The sequence below is a fragment of the Hemiscyllium ocellatum genome, chromosome 6 (genome assembly GCF_020745735.1).
Source record: "Hemiscyllium ocellatum isolate sHemOce1 chromosome 6, sHemOce1.pat.X.cur, whole genome shotgun sequence".
Classification (NCBI taxonomy): domain Eukaryota; kingdom Metazoa; phylum Chordata; class Chondrichthyes; order Orectolobiformes; family Hemiscylliidae; genus Hemiscyllium; species Hemiscyllium ocellatum.
The window spans coordinates 93538884-93557725 of record NC_083406.1 but is presented as its reverse complement, the minus strand read 5'-3'; the positions used below and the strand labels follow the sequence as shown (position 1 = coordinate 93557725).

General features: G+C 39.9%; 1 protein-coding gene across 2 annotated transcripts in view; it reads right to left on the bottom strand.

Moving 5' to 3' along the window:
* nbeaa (neurobeachin a) overlaps positions 1 to 18842 on the bottom strand; it is an 861601-nt gene that overhangs the window by 477635 nt on the left and 365124 nt on the right. For both annotated transcript variants that reach the window (XM_060826144.1, XM_060826143.1), the window contains one exon: positions 6765 to 6826. In XM_060826144.1, coding sequence (XP_060682127.1) covers positions 6765 to 6826 — 62 coding nt within the window. The remainder of the gene's footprint in view (positions 1 to 6764; positions 6827 to 18842) is intronic.

The following is an 18842-nucleotide window of genomic DNA, read 5'->3' as shown; positions in this document are numbered from 1 at the left end:
TTGCAGTTGAAGATCCGTTAACACCAACTTGTATATAAAAGCTCAGTTTAAATGTTATAAAGCTCTCCATAAATGCCGTGTTTTGTTGCTGAAAGGCTCATTATGAACCTTAAGGAGTTTCTCTTGAAATCTGGACTGAAGTTTGGGATTACAAAATCACAAGTGCCCTACAGGAGATTTTTGATGCCTTAATTCCACAGAGGATTCATGCCAACACAGTTCTTTCCTCTCTGTTCAGCAATCACTCATACCAGGAGGAAAAAAAAGCTGACTTGCATCTAATGGCTTCCTTACGTGAATAGAGCAGATGAATACTGAAATATATATTCAGGATTTGTAAGGTATGTGGACATGTCTGGTATATATATTAAACTTTGAAAAATAGCTTTGATCTTCTTTGTGAAGGAAGAAAGCTGTGAATTCTAAACCATTTGGTAAGGAATCATTTATGAAATGGAGACATTTATTTTTGATATCCACCAGAATGATAGTAAAAATTGGCAGACAATAAAGTTATGCAGTTAACATTTCCTCTTCTTTCCACTTATAAAAATTGATTCATGTGCATTACGTTTGTATAACATACCGGTATAAAATACCTATACCAACTGGATATTTGGTGCACAAATATACATTTTACAGAATTCTGCTGGGAGTCAGAAATCCACAAGGCAAAAAGGGGGAAAAAAAAAATCAACGTAGGTTTTTCAACCAATTCAATGAGGCTTTGCAACTAACAGCTTGTATTCGATTTTAAAAATGCAATACTGCTGCTTAAGAATATCAATAATTTATCTCCTGTAACAATCAAATCAAATGAAAATAGTTGTATATTTATAGAAACTTTATAGAAGGTACCTATGAATGTATAAATGCTAATTATTTCATTATTGCTTGTCAGATTGATTATCCAATTGTTCTGTAGTTAGCATGGGTGTGTAAACATTAACATTTTTAATATATCCTGGTTGTTCAATTCTTTTAGCTACATTTCAAAGGATGATACATTCTCTTGCAAAATATACATTAACTGTGTTTACATTATGTGATATTAAACTAATTAGATGAATCAATTATACAACATTTGGTCTTGAAAAGCTGTCAACCAAAGCAATATCTTGTAAAAAGGCTGTACTTTCTATATCCTATTCAAGGTAGGTAACTTAATGACAACTGCATTAGATGTTTGTGACATTCACTACTTAATTCAACCCTTCAGCATAAGAATCCAAAAGAATTGCTAATAGGTTTCAACTGTCAGTATTTTTCACTTTAAATGGGTGACTAAGCATAATTGGAAGGTTTGTTTTTAATAATGCTTACTGACCATATTCAAATAACTATTTAAAAATACATTTTAATGGAATAGTTTGAACATCAGTGCACTGCATAAATTTCAGGACAAGAGTGCTTAAGCAAGGTAGGTATTTTACATCAATCGGGGTTATGTCCTGGAAAAGACTGAATAGAAACTGCAACTGAGTGACTTTGATTTTCAGCATATAACCACTGTTTAGTGAAGAAGTAATTGTTTGTTAAGTGACAGACTTTGTTGATTTTCAAAGCAAAATAATACCCAATTTGAAAAGAGGTTCAGCTAGGTTTCATTAATTTTCATGATCTAACACACTAGTGTGAAACAGAGCTTTCCACTCATCAATTCAAGAGGCACAATGGGTTTTTGAAAATATGCAAAGAAAAAGGAAAAAGTAAAAAAGTAGGAAATAGAGTCATAGGATAATACAGACCTTTTGATCCAATTCGTCCATGCCAACCAAATATCCTAAAATGATCTAGTCCCATTTCTTAGGATTTGGCTCATATCTCTCTGAACTCTTCTGATTTATGAACTCATCCAGGTCCCTTTTAAATGTCATAATTGTAACCACCTCACCACTTCCTCTGGCAGCTCGTTCCATACATGCACCACTCTTTGCATGAAAGAAGTTGCCCCTCAGGTCCCTTTTAAATCTTTCTCCTCTCACTTTATAGTTATTCCCTCTAGATTTGGACTCCCCGACCTTGGGAAAAAGTCATTGGTCAATCACCCAATCCACACTCCTCATGATTTTATTAATCTCTATAAGGTCACCCCTCAACCTCCAGTGCTCCAGGGAAAACAGCCCCAGCCTATTCAGCCTCTCCCTTTACCTCAAATCCCAGCAATATCCTTTTACATCTTTTTCAAACCCTTTCAAGTTTAATAGCATCTTTCCTAAAATTGAATGTAGACTTCTAAAACTGCCCTCACCAATATCCTGTAAAGCTGCAAGATGACATCCCAACTCCTATAAACAATGCACTGACCAGTGAAGACAAGTGTGGCAAACACCTTCTTTACCACCCTGTCAAGTGCGACTCCATTTTCAAGGAACTATGCACCTGCATCCAAAGGTCTGTTTATTCAGCAGCACTCCCAGGACCTTACCATTAACTGTATAAGTCCTGTCCTGATCCGTTTTCCAAAATGAAGCACCTCACATTTATCTAAATTAAACTCCATCTGCCCTTCGTCGACCCATTGGCCCATCTGATCAAGGTCCTGTTGTACTTTGAGATAACCTTCACTGTCCACTACCACATCTCCTATATTCACATCCAGATTATTTATATAAATGACAAAAAGCAATGGATCCAGCACTGATTCTTGTGGTACACCACTGGTCACAGGTCTCCAGCCTAAAAACAACCCGCCAGTCTCTGTCTCCTCCCTTCAAGCTAATTTTGGATCCAATCATCTAGCTCCCCCAGGATTTCATGTGATCTAACCTTGCTAACTAGTCTACCATGCGGAACCTTGTTGAATGCCTTGTTTAAGTCCATATAAATAATGTCTACCATTCCACCTTCATCAATCTTCTTTGTGATTTCCTCAAAAAACTCAATCAAGTTGAGCATAGAAGGCAGATTAGCAGTGGAAGGATTCTTTTAAGAAGGGAGATCAGTGATTAGTGGTGTTCTACAGGGATCAGTTGGGATCTCTATTGTTTGTAATATAGATAAATGATCGGGAAGAAATTGTAGAGAGTATGATTAGTGAGTTTGCAAATGACATCAACATTGCCAGAGTTGCAGGGAGTAAGGAGGATTGTCAAAGGATACAATGGGATATACAACAATTGCAGATTTGGGCAGGGAAATAGCAGATGGAGTTTAATCCAGACAAATGTGAGGTGATACATTTTGGAAGATCAAATTCAGGTGCAAATTATACAATAAATGGCAGAATTCATAGCAGCACTGGGCGTACAGGTCCATAAATCCCTAAGGGTAACAACACAAGTGGATAAAGTGATCAGGAAGGCATACAGAATGCTTGCCCTCATCAGCTGGGGCATCAAATATAAAGTTAACAAGTCATGTTACAGCTGTATAAAACTCCAGTTAAGCCATATTTGGAATATTGCATGCAGTTCTGGTCACCACTATCAGAAGGACATGGATGTTTTACAGAGGGTGAAGAGAAGGTTTGCCAGAAAGTTGCCTGGTCTGGAGGGTTTTAGTTATGAGAAGAGGTTTGATAAATTGGATTTTTTCATTGGAAAATTGGAGGCTAAGGACCATCTTATAGAGTTCTACAAAATTATGAAAGGCACAGATAGGGTGGATAGTCAGAGGCATTTTCCCAGGATGGAAAAGTCAACTACAAGAGGGCACAGATACATGGTGAGAGGGAGAAGTTTTACAGAAATGCAGGGTATTGGGTCCGTCTGGAATGTGCTGCCAGTGGAGGTGATGTTAACAATGTTTAAGGTATATCTTGATAGGCAAATGAATGGGAAGTGAACAGAAACCACAAATGGTCCATAAGTAGCAAGTCTAAATAAGGATTCGGAATCAGTGCAGGCTTGTTGGGCCAAAGGGCCTATCCTTGTGCTGTACTGAATTGAATGCTAGTGAGGTACAATTTCCAAGCACAAAGGCATGTCAACTATCCCAAATCAGTCCTTGCCTTTCCATATGCATGTAATTTATGTTTCTCAGCATCCCCCCCAACAATTTAGCCACAATGATGTCAAGCTTACTGGTCTATAATTCCCTAGCTTTTCCTTAACACCTTTCTTAAATAGTGGCACGACATGAACCAAACTCCAATCTTCTGGCACTTCACACATAGCTATTGATAATACAAATATCTCAGCAAGGGACTCAGCAATCTCTTCCCAAGCTTCTCAAGTTCTGGGATATACTTGATCAGGTCTAGGGATTTATCCACTTTTATGCATTTTAAGTCATCCAGCACCTCCACTTCTGTAATATGGACATTATTCAAGATATTACTATATATTTTCCAAATTTTTCCAGCTTCTATGTCCTTCTCCAAAGTAAATACGATGGTACAGTGGTTAGCATTGCTGCCTCACAGCACCAGGATCCCAGGTTCGATTCTAGCCTCGGTGACTGCCTGTGTAGTGATTAGATTACTTACAGATTACTTAGTGTGGAAACAGGCCCTTTGGCCTAACAAGTCCACACCGACCCGCCAAAGCGAAATTCACCCATACCCCTACCCCTACATTTGCCGCTTACCTAACACTACGAGCAATTTAGCATGGCCAATTCACCTGACCTGCACATCTTTGGACTGTGGGAGGAAACTGGAGCACCCGGAGGAAACCCATGCAGACAAGGGGAGAATGTGCAAACTCCACACAGTCAGTCACCTGAGGCGGGAATTGAACCCGGGTCTCTGGCGCTGTGAGGCAGCAGTGCTAACCACTGTGCCACCGTGCCACCCATAGTGTTTGCACATTCTCCCCATGTCTGCGTGGGCTTCCTCCGGGTGCTTCGGTTTCCTCCCACAATCCAAACGTATGCAGGTTAGGTGAATTGGTTATGCTAAATTGCCCATATGGGGTGAATATGGGGAATGTGTCTGGGTGGGTTACTCTTCGAAGGGTCGATGTGGACTTGTTGGGCTAAAGGGCCTGTTTCCATACTGTAGGAAATCTAATCTAAATACTGAAAAAATACTTGTTCAGTACATTATCCATTTCCTATCATCCCACACACAGGCAACCTTGCTTATCTTTAAGGGACTCTTCTCTCCCTAGTTACTCCTCTGCCCTTAATGTCTTTGGATTCTACTTTTCCTATTTGTCACAGCTATACTATGTCCCCTTTTTGACCTCCTGAATCCCCTTTAAATCACACTCTTACTGTTGTTACACTCCTCTAGGGATTCAGTTGATCCCAGCTATCTATATCTCCTCCTCCTATTCTTTGACCACAGCCTCAATTTCTCTAGTCATCCTGGATTCCCTAGCCTTGCCCTCTGCACTAACAGGAGCATACTGTCTCTTAATTTAACTGCCCTTATCTCATTTTATGAAGGTCTCCAACTTTTTAACCATTTCTTTACCTGGGGAGCCTCTTCCAATCAAGTTCCTGCCCAATACTGTCAAAATTGGCCTCCCTCCAACTTGGAACTTGAATTTTTGGATCAGGTCTATCCTTTTCCAAAACTATTTTAATGTTAATAGAATTGTGATCACTAGCCTCAGCATGCTTCCCCATTGACACCTCAGACACTTCCAAACAGAAGGTCAAGTTTTGCTCCTTCTCTAGTAGGTGCATCCACATACTGAATAAGAAAAATTTTCTTATACGAACTTATTCTTCTCCATCCAAATCCTTAATCTTATGACAGTCCATATCTATGTTTGGAAAGTTAAAATCCCCTACCATTAATATACTATTATTCTTACAGATATCTGAGCTCCATACACATTTGTTTCACAATTTCCCACTGGCTACTGGGGAGTCTGTAGAACAATCCCAATAACATGATCATCCCTTTCTTATTTCATACTTCTCCCCATACATCTTCATTGGATGTTCTCCCAGGAAATCCTCCCTGAGTATGGCCATTATGCTATCCTTAACCAAAAACGTCACTCCCTCTCCTCCTTTGTCCAACCTTCTAATCTTCTAAAGCATCCATACTGTGGAACATTAAGCTGCTAGTCCTACCCCTCTTTGAACCACTGTTCAGTAATAGTTATGAAATCCCAGTCTCATGTCTTCAACCATGCTGAGTTCATCTGCCTTATCCGTCAAGCCACTTGCATTGAAATAAATGCAGTTTGTTTTATCAGTCCTACCTCTTATTTTGCCTTGCTCTTGCCTGCCCTGACTATTGGACTTGCTCCTCTTGTCTACTGTTTCAGCCTCAGACTTATCTCATTTCTCACTATCTCTTTGGGTTCTCTAGCAAACCTCCCTGCCAGGATATTGGTCCCCTTCTAGTTCAGGTGCGACCCATCCTTCTATACAGGTCACTTCTACCTCCAAAGAGATCTCAAATGATCCAAAAATGTGAATTCCTGACCCCTGCACCAGTTCCTCAGCCACATGTTCATCTGCTCTAACCTATTTCTACTCTTATTAGTATATGGCAGTGGGAGTAATCCAGATATTGCCACCTTCAAGGACCTACTTTTTAATTTCTTGCTTAATTTCCCATATTCTCTCTGCAGAACCTCATCCCTTTCTCTTCCTATGTCACTGGTACCAATGTGTACAGTGACCTTCTGCTGACCACTCTCCCCTTTGAGAATATTTTGCACTGTCTGTGAAACACCCTTGTCTCACCAAAACATGTGAAATCTCCATAACATTTACTTTTGGATTTATCTTCTTCACATTTCTTCAATGTTAATGACCTAATAATTCTCTGTTTCTGTAGATCTTTGTGCTGATTGACAAGTTTCTTGTCTATATATAAAGAATAGTTTGGGAAATATTCTTTTGATGTGCCTTACCTGTGAACATAGCAACATAACCAATTCTACGACTGAGGTACTAGACTTCATGCACACCAGGCCTGCAAGAAAGTACAAATACTTTTGTTTATAACAATATGTGACTCACTTGAAACATACAGTACATTCTAAAATTCAACCACTAGTCCAGTAGTATGTAAGATTGTGCAGACTTAGAAATAAACAAAATTAAAAATTTACAACTTAATGGACTATCATGTGCATCTGAAAATCATGTCAGGCTACCAAGATAAATAAATACAAATGACAGTTTTATAAGAGATGTATAAAACTTAAAAAACTTGGAAAAATTGGCACAGAAGTAAATAATTAGTAATTTTGCACATTTATTCAAACTCCTTTAAAAAAAAAGAGAAAGAAAAATGATAGCCCAGTCTGCACAGAATTATAGGTCAACGAACTTCATATCAATGACGGAAAAATACAGTATTCAAAGATGTAACAGAAAATAGAATACATAAAGTAAAGAGATTTCAAAGAAATATAATTTAAGAGCATCTAGAAACTAAAAGTAAAACATATTTGAATAGATTCCAAAAGGATTCCTACTTGGCCAGCACAAATGAATTCCTTGAAGTTATAACAGAGCAAAAAGACTCTTATTTATACAGCACCTTTCATAACCTGTGGAAGACTCATTTGCCCGTGAAGCTTTTTTTGAAGTCTGTTTTCTGTTGTACTGTAGGGCTTATGAGTCTATTAATTTTCCAGATTTAAGCATGAAAGTCACAAAAGCCCATTTGGTCTGCTGTATTTGCCAATTGTCATCAACATGTGGTCTATCGTAATGTGATTGGCTTGCTAGTTAGGAATCATTCAATTGAAAGACAATTACGTCATAAGATGTAAGCCTTGTCAATAGTACCTACACCCTATGAAAGAATAAAGGAAAACACTGCAAGCTCCCAAAATAACAATGTGATAATGGTCAGATCTTCCGTCTTTGTGATGGAGGGTTAAATATTGGCTAGGTCACCAGGAAAACTCACTCCCTTTCTCTTCTTTGAAACTGATAGACTCTTTATGATCACAAGAAACAGAAATGGCCTAGCTTTAAGATTTCATCAGAACAATAGCACTATTGACAGTACTGTATTCTTTCAATATTTCCACAGAGCACCATGCTGTATTGCTCCGCTCAAGTTCCAAGCTTGTGATCTTCCAACTCAATAGCGAGAATGTTATCAACTGAGCAATGTTTGAAACAAGATAGCAAATGTAAAATAACAGATACATGTTTGTACTTTTAAAAAGCCTTTGATAAGGCAAAACACATTGGATTTATGACCAACATCAGCACATTAGGAATAACAGACAATTAAAATAGTGACTATCAAACTTGTTAATAACTTAAAACAGTATACTGATTAATGATAGCTATTCAGGTTGATAAATCCTGGATATGCAGCTCCACAAGGATGGATGCATTGCTGCTCACCAATGATATTGATGATTTAGAGTTGATAACTGGAGATACAATTTCAAAATTTGTAGATAGCACAGAGCTGTAAAGCTCAATTAGTACAAAAGAAGGGCTTGATAGGATAGAGGAAGACAAAAATAAACTTTGGGATTTTTTTTGCCAGGGTCACGAGGTTTCTGATACCTTTGCAGCCTTCAGGCATCATTTTAATGCCGAACCTTAGCAAAATTGGAGTCAATGGAAATCAAAGAGAAAACTCTCCACTGGTTGGAGTCACAGCTAGAACAAAGGAAAATAGCTGTAGCTGCTGAAAGTCAATCAATTCAGCCTCAGGTATTCACTATAAGAGTCCCTTAGAATAGCATTTTGCATGCCAGCTGCACCCCTTGATTATGAAATCAGAAATTGAGATATTTGCTGTTCATTTTTCAATGTTCAGTACCATTTGCAACTCAGATACTTTAGTTTATGTCCACACACAGCAAGACTTGGGCAGCTTGGGCTGATAAGAAGCAACAATATTCACATCATACAATTGCTTGGCAACGTCCATCCACAGCTAGATAGAATCTAACCATTGCCTCTTGCTATTCAAAGGTATAAACATTACTAAATCCCACTCTATCAATGTCCTGGAGTTACCATTGACGAGAAACTGAACTGGGCACATAAAAATACCATGGCTCGTAGGTTAGAGGTTGGAAATTCTGCAGCAAGTAATTCACCTCTGGTTTCTCTAATTCTTTATTATGTACAAGATACAAGGCAGGAATGTAATTAAATATTCTTCAGTTGCCTGCATGAGTGCAGCTCCAACAACAGTCAAGAAACTTGGCACCACACAGGATCAAGCATTTCACTTAATTGGCGCCTCATCCACCACCTTCAACATTCACTCCCTTCACTACTGACACACAGCGGCAAGTGAGTACCATCAATAAGGTTCACTGCAACAACAGCACCTTCAAAATGACCTGGAAGGACAAGGGCAGCAGATGTATGCGAACACCATCGCCTATAAGTTTCTTAAAGCTACTTATCCTGACTGGACATAGATCACCATATAGGTCAACACTCCCGATGAAAGGCTTAGGCCCCAACTGACTATTCTCCTAATCCTCGGATGTTGCCTGACCTGCTGTGCTTTTCCAGCACCACACTCTCGACATATATCACCATTGCTTCACTGTTGTTGGATCAAAGTTCTGGAATTCCCGCCTGAACAGCGTTGCGTGTCTGCCTAAAGAACACAGATGCTGCAGTTCAAGAATGCAGCTCACCAGCACCTCTCTAGGGCAATTATGCACAGGTAATAAATGCTGCACAGCTAGTGATACACTCATCCATGAACGAATAAACAAAATGCAGAATGCATCTGGCAAATTAACTGCGGTGAAGTCATGTATGAGGTTGTACATTTAGTTAGAAAGAGTAAGACCATATAGTTGTTGGAAAATACCAAAGCATGCAAACCAGTGAATGCCTGTCACTTGCAACACAACATTAAATATGTCCAACATTAGATGCAATTCTGCAATATTTCCTGGGTAATTCTGAGTAAGCAATTATCGCAGCAGCCAATTTAGGTTTATCAGTTAGGCTTGCAACTTGGCACACATATTTATTGGGATCTACATATACTAATACTGCAGGGTGAGCAACAAAGACTGTATGTCTCTGCCTGTCTCTGATTCTTGCAGACTGACCAGCTTGAGGTGTTCACCGATACCTTAAGAACACGCTGCATGCCAACAGTTCCATGGCCTGTTCACTTCTAAAAGTCCATTGGCATGGCAATATAAATCACATGTCCATGTATCCAGAGAGAAGTAGTGATTAATTGTCTTCTGAACCCCAGTTCCATTCCAACTTTGTGTTCAATAAGCAATTTAAAGAATAACTGCTTACAAAACAACTCTGCCTGAGAATTGGAGACTAATAGTCCACACAAAATTAGCACAAATTCTCTTTCCATTCCCTAGAAGTATGAGCACCTTGCATATTCTCCTCAGTAAAACAACCTAGGCTCACTGCTCACAAAGCAACCACACCACCCAGGCTTGTTGTTCACATGATCCTCTTCGAACTCTATTTTACTTCATAATAAACAGATAGGACTAAACTATAACAAACTTGTAAACTTCCCATTTCTAATACACATGTCTATCTTTGCAATAAAAATATGGAATATATAATCAAAAGCAAGAGACAATGCAAGAGAAAATAGTGACTATCAAATTTGTTAATAACTTAAAACAGTATACTGATTAATGATAGCTATTCAGGTTGATAAATCCTGGATATGCAGCTCCACAAGGATGGATGCATTGCTGCTCACCAATGATATTGATGATTTAGAGTTGATAACTGGAGATACAATTTCAAAATTTGTAGATAGCACAGAGCTGTAAAGCTCAATTAGTACAAAAGGTGTTTACGTTAATGAAACCGACATCATGGAACCCTTTTCAGTAATCCAAAGGGTATTTTATTTTAATGCAACTGAAAGGTAGTCTTCTAATTCTCATGTACTTGGCTCATCTGTACTCTGTATTCCAAACAAGGTTAAAGGAAATTTTGAACAAGTCCACTTCTATGTGAATTTTACCAAGTAGGCTTTCAGAAGCTTACTAGACAAAAGGCCGAACTGGTCCTCACCCTTAACAATTTCTCCTTCGAATCCTCCCACTTCCTCCAGACCAAAGGGGTAGCCATGTGCACACGTATGGACCCCAGCTATGCCTATCGCTTTGTTGGCTATGTAGAACAGTTGATCTTCCGTAATTACACTGGCACCACTCCCCACCTCTTCCTCTGCTACATTGATGACTGCATTGGTGCCACCTCGTGCTCCCGCAAGGAGGTTGAGCAATTCATCAACTTCACCAACACATTCCACCCTGACCTTAAATTTACCTGGACCATCTCTGACACCTCCCTCCCCTTCCTGGACCTCTCCATCTCCATTAATAATGACCGACTTGATACTGACATTTTTACAAACCCACCGACTCCCACAGCTACCTGGATTACACCTCTTCCCACTCTACCTCTTGCAAAAATGCCATCCCATTTTCCCAATTCCTCCGCCTCCACCTTATCTGCTCCCAGGAGGACCAGTTCCACCATGGAGGCCATCTGGTGTGTTCTTTCTTTAGAGACCACAAGTTCCCTTCCCACGTGGTTAAAGATGCCCTCCAACGCATCTCGTCCACATCCCGCACCTCCGCCCTCAGACCCCACCCCTCCAACTGTAACCAGGGCAGAACGCTCCTGGTGCTCACCTTCCACCCTACAAACCTTCGCATAAACCAAATCATCTGCCGACATTTCGGCCACCTCCAGGGATATATTTCCCTCCCCACCCCTTTCCGCCTTCCGCAAAGACCGTTCCCTCCATGACTACTTGGTCAGGTCCACACTTCTCCTCCCCCCCCCCACCCCCACAACCCATCCTCCCATCCTGGCACTTTCCCCTGCCACCGCAGGAACTATAAAACCTGTGCCCACACCTTCTCCCTCTCCTCTATCCAAGGCCCTGAAGGTGCCTTCCAGATCCAAAGTTTTACCTGCACATCCACTAATATCATTTATTGTATCCGTTGCTCCCGATGCGGTCTCCTCTACATTGGGGAGACTGGGTGCCTCCTAGCAGAGCGCTTTAGGGAACATCTCCAGGACACCCGCACCAATCAACCACACCACCCCGTGGCCCAACAATTCAACTCCACCTCCCACTCTGCCGAGGACATGGAGGTCCTGGGTTCCTTCACCGCCGCTCCCCCACCACCAGATGCCTGGAGGAAGAATGCCTCAACTTCCGCCTCGGAACACTTCAACCCCAGGGCATCAATGTGGACTTCAACAGTTTCCTCATTTCCCCTTCTCCCACCTCACCCTAGTTCCAAACTTCCAGCTCAGCACTGTCCCCATGACTTGTCTGGACTTGTCCTACCTGCCTAGCTCCTTTTTCACCTATCTACTCCACCCTCTCCTCCCTGACCTATCACCTTCATCCCCTCCCCCACTCACCCATTGTACTCTATGCTACTTTCTCCCCACCCCCATCCCCACCCTCCTCTAGCTTATCTCTCCACGCTTCAGGCTCACTGCCTTTATTCCTGATGAAGGGCTTTTGCCCGAAACGTCGATTTCACTGCACTTTGGATGCTGCCTGAACTGCTGTGCTCTTCCAGCACCACTGATCCAGAATGTGATTTCTAGCATCTGCAGTCATTGTTTTTACCCCAAAAGGAAAACAAATCCATGGCAAACTTTGTACTAAGTATATCAGGTGAAATGAGAAGCACAAAACCCAGTTGCATACAACAGGTTAATTTCTTTACCAAAATCAAAGCCAATACAAGTCCTTACTAATCATAGTCAGTCTCCATATCTCTTCAGTGAACCCGAAATCTCTTAAAATATAGAAGCAGGGTCTGGTATGATGTGCTAATCGCTATTTTAAGCTTTCTTTTCACAGCAATGTTATTTTTATATAATTATGGAATACACAATATTCATCAGGATTTTATCTTCTAACACGAATATATACTTTAAAGCTATGTGATGTATGACCCAAAGTCACATATGTTGCAACCCGCTTTAAAAAATAGATATTTTCCAGTGCTTTCTATCAAATGTCAGAGAAAATTATTCCCATTTGAGCAATTGAAAAATATAGATTTTGTGCTTTAAACCATCTGATATGCAAGACTCAAAAGCTAAATACTTTTATAATTGGCCATGGTGGTTTATTTACATCGGTGATTTTTCTCTATATAATTACAGCACTGACCAAATGTCTAAGGGCTACAACTGTGGGATACAGAAGAAAAAGTGCATGACCTTTCTAATCAGCAATATAATAGATGGATGGTAATTACTTCTAAATGATCCACATTGGATAAGGACTATTTTGCAGCTGGCGCTCAATGTCATTCATTTTCTCATGCAACAGAAGATGCTAATTAAGTGTTGAATCCACGTTTTGCACTAAACCTTGTAGAGTATTGCCAGGTAAATCAATTAGAAAATTAATAACTTATAGGAGTTTTTATCCTGTGAAATTAAACATCTGTTTTCAGAGTATGATTTTGGTACAATTGAAGAAACTAGAATGAACTAATGCTGTAATGATCAGTTAATACAAACATACTATTAGACTAAAACATATTGATTTATTAAGCTGCACTTCAATAAATTTCAATTGAAGTAGGATTGTGCATTGCTTGCATTGACTTGTTAATCAATGTTAATATGCTGAGACAGTAAGTAGCATAAAGATATTTTAAAAACTTTAATCAGATATTTTAGGAGATAAACAGAGTGTTTCACTTAAGAACTATAAGACTATTTAAACTTTTCTTTATATCTCTATTTTTAAGAATTAAAATAGCCATATAGGTCAAGAAGAAATTACATACCATGCTTGTAAGTGACATCTGATCTGGTTCAAGTTTCTGACCATTTTTCATGCTGACCTCTGTACCAGTTAAACCTGGGGTGTCCAACATATAGCCCCTGGGCCAGAATCTGGACCACAATGCATCTCTTTCCAGACCATGGAGCCAGTGTTCAAGCTACAGCTAAACAGAAGTGAAAGATTCTGCATGAACTGCAACTCCAATCACAGGCTGATTATCTCTCACTTTTGTTGCTGATAGATTTACCAAGGAGTAGTTCAGTAAGCAAAAAGGGATAGAAGCAGCCTGAGGTTGTAGAAGCAGCAAACAGTGTGAACATAGGTCACTTCATTCAGCCATGGCATTAAACAGTGGAGACCAAGGCAGTGAATCCAAGGAGTGGAGGGTGGTAGGGGATGGGCTGCAAGTGATCCAGTGGCATTATCAGTGGACGGTTAATCCAGAGACAAAGTAAATGTTCTGAGGATCCAGGTTCAAATCCCTCCAAAGCAGATGGCGAAATTTGAATTCAATAAATGTCTGGAATTAAAAATTCTAATGATGATCATAGTTACAATGTCAATTTTCAGAGAACCCATCTGGTTCATTAATTTCCTTTAGGGAAGGAAACTAATATCCTTACCTGGTCTGAACCTACATATGACTCCAGACCTCTCTCAGGAGTTAGGGATGGGCAAAATGCTAGTCTATCCAGCAACACCCTCATGCCATAAATGAATTAAAAATATTTTGTCCAGAAGTTTAGGTACCAGTCCCCCACAGGACTGCAATTATGATGGTGTAGATGGTGAAACCATAAGGAGCAGAAATTGCAACAATAGCACACACGAGCCGAACTGATACAGCTGATTTGTTTAGACAGGTTACAGCGAGGAAGCATACCTTGGTACCTTCGCAGTCATCCTGAATTCTACTCATTTTAACACATCCAACTTCTCAGGTCCAAAAGAGTGAGGGAGTGAGAGAGGGTATGTGAAGGTACAAGACAGAAAATAACAGTGCACCAGAAAGAGAGAGACATATCACAGACAGAGGATGCAAAAGAGAAAAGTAGAGAGTGTGTGAGAGAGACAGAGAGACAGGAGCAAGAGAGAGAGAGAGAGAGAGAGAAAGAAAGAAAGAGCATGCTAGAGATAGAGTGAAGGAGCATGCAGTGGAGAGAGCAAGAGAGAGCATAAAAGGGTGAGAGTGAAAAAGAGAGAGAATACAAGACAGACTGGAATAACAGCTATTTGCCATCAGAGTATCCAGATCATAAATTGTATTTTAAAATCCAATTATTGCTATGACCTGGATTTGTTTTTGACCTACAAGTTGGCCATTCTTTGGTTTCTTGAAATTTAGAAGTTTCAAAATTAGTTTCGATTGTGCTATATTGTACACTACATCTGAAAATATTGGTCCATGTATTTTAGTAAGATCTTCCTCATCTACTGTAATTTTAATGGGAAACTGGGGGAAATACACAAAAATGTTTCATTTTCCAACAGTTCCAAAGCACTAGAAAAGCCCAGCATACAGTAATGGAAAAATAAATTTACTGCATATTTGATTTGCAAACACAGGCTCTGATCATTCCCCACTCTTATGAGTCAGCGCTTCTGATTAGCAATGTCAGAAAGTACGTGCCAAGATCTAAAAAGCAGACTTGCAAATGTAGCATTGTTCTCCCAAAGTGGCAATAAAAAATGAAAAGCTCCTAGCATGCATATGATAAAGTAGATGTTTTATACAACTTTGATTCACAATTTCACTGAATTATTTCTGCATTTAGAAGGCATACTCAGTACTCTTTTAAAGAACTATTTCAGTACTCAGGTGCCTATTTAGAGTTAACACAGTGACAATTGAAATTGACTGAAAGCATGAAGCAGTTTTACGTTTCCAATCTTAGTTCTCCCAATCATAATGCATAAGACATAACCTCATCATCTATTGCCTATCAGCTGTTACAATAAAAGCAAAATTGAGGATGCTGAAGACTTACAACAAAAACAGAAAGTGATGGAGAAACTCAGCAAGTCTGACAGCATCTCTATAGAGAGAAACAGAGTTTCACTGCCATTTCTGTACATCTTGAAGAACTTCTGCTTCTTTCTCTCTGATAGGCAACTGTTTCTCTTTCAGTTGTAAATCAAATGCTAACAAAGGTAACTATTAAAAAGGTGGGAATTGGTAGTATCGTGATAATATCATGGAAGCAAAACCTGGAGGCCTAGTCTAATACTCTAAGAACATAAGTTCAAATCCCAGAGCACTAGCTCATGAAATTTAAATTTCATCATTGGTTGGAGTCATTCCTGGCACAGAGGAAGATGGAGGTCAGTCATTTCAGCTCCAGGACATATCTGCAAGAATTCCTCAGGAAATTCTCTTCAGAGAAACCACTTTCAGATGTTTCACCACTGACCTTCTGTTCATCATAAGGTCAGAAGTAGAGATACTCACTGATGATCATATAATGTTCAGCACCATTTGCTGCTACTCAGATTCTGAAGCATTCCATGTTCAAATGCAACAAGACCTGGGCAATCTCCGGGTTTGGGCTGACAAGTGGCAACTAAAATTCACACTACACAAATGCCAGTCAATGATCATCTCCAATAAGAGACTAAGTACCACCCTTTGACATTCAATGGTGTAACCATCACTGAATCCCCCACTATCATTATCCTGGGAGTTACCATTGACCAGAAACTCAACTGAACTCACCACATAAGCATAGTGGCTACAAGAGCAGGTCAGAGGCTATGAATTCTATAGTGAGTTAATTCACTTCCTGACACTCCAAAGCATGTGCACCATCTACAATGCACAAGTCAGGAGTGCGATGGCATACTCCGCACTTGCCTGGATGGGTGTGGCTTCAACATCACTCAAGAAGCTTGACACCATGCAGGACAAAGCATCCCATGCGAATGACACCATATCCACAAACATCCATTTCCTCCATCACTGAGGCTCAGTGCACACAGCTACTAACATCTCCAAGATGTACTGCAGAAATTTACCAGAGATCCTGAGACAGCATCTTCCAAACCCAAAGCCACTTCCATCCAGAGGGACAAAGGCAGCAGATGCATGGGAACACCTCTTCAAGCCAGTAGTTAACCACAATTACCTTTACAAGGGCAGCTGGAGATGGGAAATAAATGCTGGCCAACCAGAGATGCCTACGTCCTATGAGGAGTGAATAAAAAGAATCCTCTGAAATAGTCTGGCAGTTATTTCATTTCAAGCGGCAATTAGGAGTAAGCAACACATGCTAGCTTTGCCAGGGATGTTCACATCCCATGAAGAAATAAATAAAGAAAATTCCAAAACATTGCTGCAAGGTCAAATACAAGACTCAATGATAACATACCTCTTTGAAACTCACAAATAATTTATTATTAGTCCAGACCCAGATCACCCTGTAGCATGTCTAAACAAAACAAGTGATGGACAGAGAATTCAAGGGCAAGAATCAAAACAGCAACACAATGCAAAATCATGTGAACACAACTGAGAACAGGAACGGAGTATCCACAGGTATTCAGTTTTTTAGGAAGGACAAATAAAAAGGAAAAGGAGGGGAGGAAACACTGGATGTTAAAGAGGAAACTGATGCAATAGTGAGAAAGGATATTAACTCAGGTGTAGTGAACCCTGCATTGGTAGAGTTGAGAACAAGGGAAAAAATATTAATGGGGGTGTAAATAGTGCCCGAAACAGCAGTAGTAATGTTGGGGAAGGTATTAAACAGAAAATTAGAGTTGCAAACAATGAATATACTGTTGTAATTATACATGGCCTTAATCTGCACGTGATTAGTCAAAACAATATTGTAGAGGAGAAGGACCTGCAATGAGTACAAGATGGTTTCTGGATTAATACATTGAGGAACCAATGAGACAACAGGCCATCCTAAACTGTATTGTGTAGTAAGAAAGGATTAATTAGGAATCTAGCTGTGCAAAGCCCCTTGAGAAAAGAGAGACTACAGCATGATAGAATCCTTAATTAAAATAGAGAGTAGCATTGTTGACTGTAAGACTGCAGTCCTGAATCCAAAATAAAGGAAACAACAATGGTATGGGATGAATTGGCTATTATAAATTTGAGAACAAAATGGATGACAGTGGATAGGCAATGGAAAACATTTAAAAAGTGTGTGGAGGACCAACAACAATTGTACATTCCTGTCTGGCACAAAAATAAAATGGGAAAGGTAGCCCAACCATGGCTAATGAGGGCAATTAGGAATAGTATTAAATACATAAGACCAAAAGATATAGGAGCAGAATTAGGCCATTTGGCCTATTGAGCCTGTTCCGCCATTTGATCATGACTGATATATTTCTCAACCTCATTCTCCCCCTAACCAATCAAGAAACTATCTCTATCTTAAATACACTCACTGATTTAGCTGCCACAGCCATCCACGGCAATGAGCTCCACTAATTAACACCTCTGACAGAAGAAATTCCTCATTTCAGCTCAGTTCTAAAGAGATGTCTATTCACTCTTGAGGGAAATTGACCAAAAAGAAGATAGCAGACCTAAGAATTAGAAGCAATTTAGATTTCAGCAAAGGAGGACAGATTGGCAATGAGACCAGATTTTGAAAGAAAACATGTCAGTATAGCAGGCAATGAAGGCAAATGTTACATTGACCTTCATAGTATCAGGGTTTGAGGTCAGGAGCAGCACTGTCTTTTTGCTATTGTACAGGGCCTTGGAGAAACCGCACCTGTAGTATTAAGAGCTGCTTTGGTCGTCTTATCTGAGGAAGGATGTGCTGACTATGGGGATCTCATAGAAACTTATAAAATTCTAAGGACTAGACAGGATTAATGCAGGAAGGATATTTCTAATAATCAATGAATCTAGAACCAGGGGTCAGTTTTAAGGATGTGGGATAGGCCATTTTGGACCAAGTTGAAGAGAAATGTGAACACCCATGGAGTGGTGGGCCTGTGGAATTCTCTGCCATAGAAAGCAGTTGAGGCCAAAACACTGAAGGTTTTCACACAGGAGCTGTATTTAGTTTGTAGGGCTAAAAGAATCAAAGGGTATAGGGAGAAAGTGGGGTATGGCATTGAGATGGATGATCAGCTAGGGGCTGAATGGCCTACACTTGCTCCAATGTTTTAGATTAGATTAGATTAGATTAGATTACTTAGTGTGGAAACAGGCCCTTCGGCCCAACAAGTCCACACCGACCCG